Here is a 1,120-nt window from a genome sequence, read left to right as displayed (position 1 = left end):
GAACAGAATTACTTACATCTTGTGAAAAAGTGGAAATAAGTTTTACTATTTACGGTGACGTAATCACTTTAAGGATCACGCTGGTCAGGTGAAGAAAATCGCCGCCTTCTTGGACAAGAAGTTGACGGATGAGCAAATTCAACAGATCGTCGAGAAGACAAGCTTTTTAATGATGAGGAGCGACACTTTCTCTAATTATTTGCATATAAAGGAAATACAGTCACCGACTGCCACCCCATTCCAAAGAAAGGGTATGCGCCTACACGTTTATGTATCAAGGGTCTTGGCACCCTTTTTTGTGAGCATAAAACACGATAAGCGAGGTGATCCTGCGCGGGCAGAACAATTAACCTTGTGAAATATCGCATTATGGTGCATCAGACAATATTGCCACAGTTTATCATAATCAGATCCACACACCGCAAGCACGCGTACATCATGCAATTTCGCCCCAAAGGCATTCCTCTTATCGATGCCCTTGATCAAATCTATATAAAACCAGGTGGATCTTACCAGGTATCTTAAAACTGGCGTCTATATAGGTATGCATTCCCGATTCAAAAATCAGGAGTGGCGCTCATACCTAATTCTCCGTACGCTCTCCGTAGCAAGAACACACAGTTCAAACATGTGTTTTAAGCATTATATATAGGCCTATTTCATGTTTTTCTTTCTATTTAGGGGTAGTTGGCGATTGGAAGAACCATTTTACCGTAGCCCAAAGTGAGGAATTCGACAAAGTATATCAGGAGAAATTCGCAGGAACAGGACTGCAGCACATTTTCGAGATTTGATACATTTGAAAGAATTGAGGATAATGTCGGGATGACAGAAATGTTACAGTTGAGTTATGACTTTTTTCAAGTGTTTTATGTCTATCAGTGGCACGACGTCATGGCTGTCTACGAGAATTAAACAATACAGCACAGCGTCCTAATACAACTAATATAATTGGAACTAATTTACTCATATAACTGCTGTTAATTCGTATTTTTAATATGGGATTTACGATTTGTTCGATCATCTATTTGTAGGAAATAAAAACATTGTCTCACTCTCTCTCTCTCTCTCTCTCTCTCTTTCTATATATAATATATATATATATATATATGTGTGTGTG

At 38.6% G+C, this 1,120-nt stretch overlaps 1 protein-coding gene across 4 annotated transcripts in view; it reads left to right on the top strand.

Moving 5' to 3' along the window:
* LOC106808288 (sulfotransferase family cytosolic 1B member 1-like) overlaps positions 1-1,061 on the top strand; it is a 5,068-nt gene extending 4,007 nt beyond the window's left edge. For 3 of the 4 annotated variants that reach the window (XM_014810942.1, XM_014810940.1, XM_014810938.1), the window contains exons 6-7: positions 74-251; positions 682-1,061. In XM_014810942.1, coding sequence (XP_014666428.1) covers positions 74-251; positions 682-794 — 291 coding nt within the window. In that variant the 3' untranslated portion in view covers positions 795-1,061. The remainder of the gene's footprint in view (positions 1-73; positions 252-681) is intronic. The other variant, XM_014810941.1, reaches the window with a different exon arrangement.
* The last annotated feature ends 59 nt before the right edge of the window (positions 1,062-1,120 follow it).

This window comes from Priapulus caudatus, unplaced genomic scaffold (genome assembly GCF_000485595.1).
Source record: "Priapulus caudatus unplaced genomic scaffold, Priapulus_caudatus-5.0.1 Scaffold265, whole genome shotgun sequence".
NCBI classification, from domain to species: Eukaryota; Metazoa; Priapulida; class Priapulimorpha; order Priapulimorphida; family Priapulidae; genus Priapulus; species Priapulus caudatus.
Note: the sequence above shows the minus strand (reverse complement) of the source record. Positions and strands in the feature narration are given on the sequence as shown.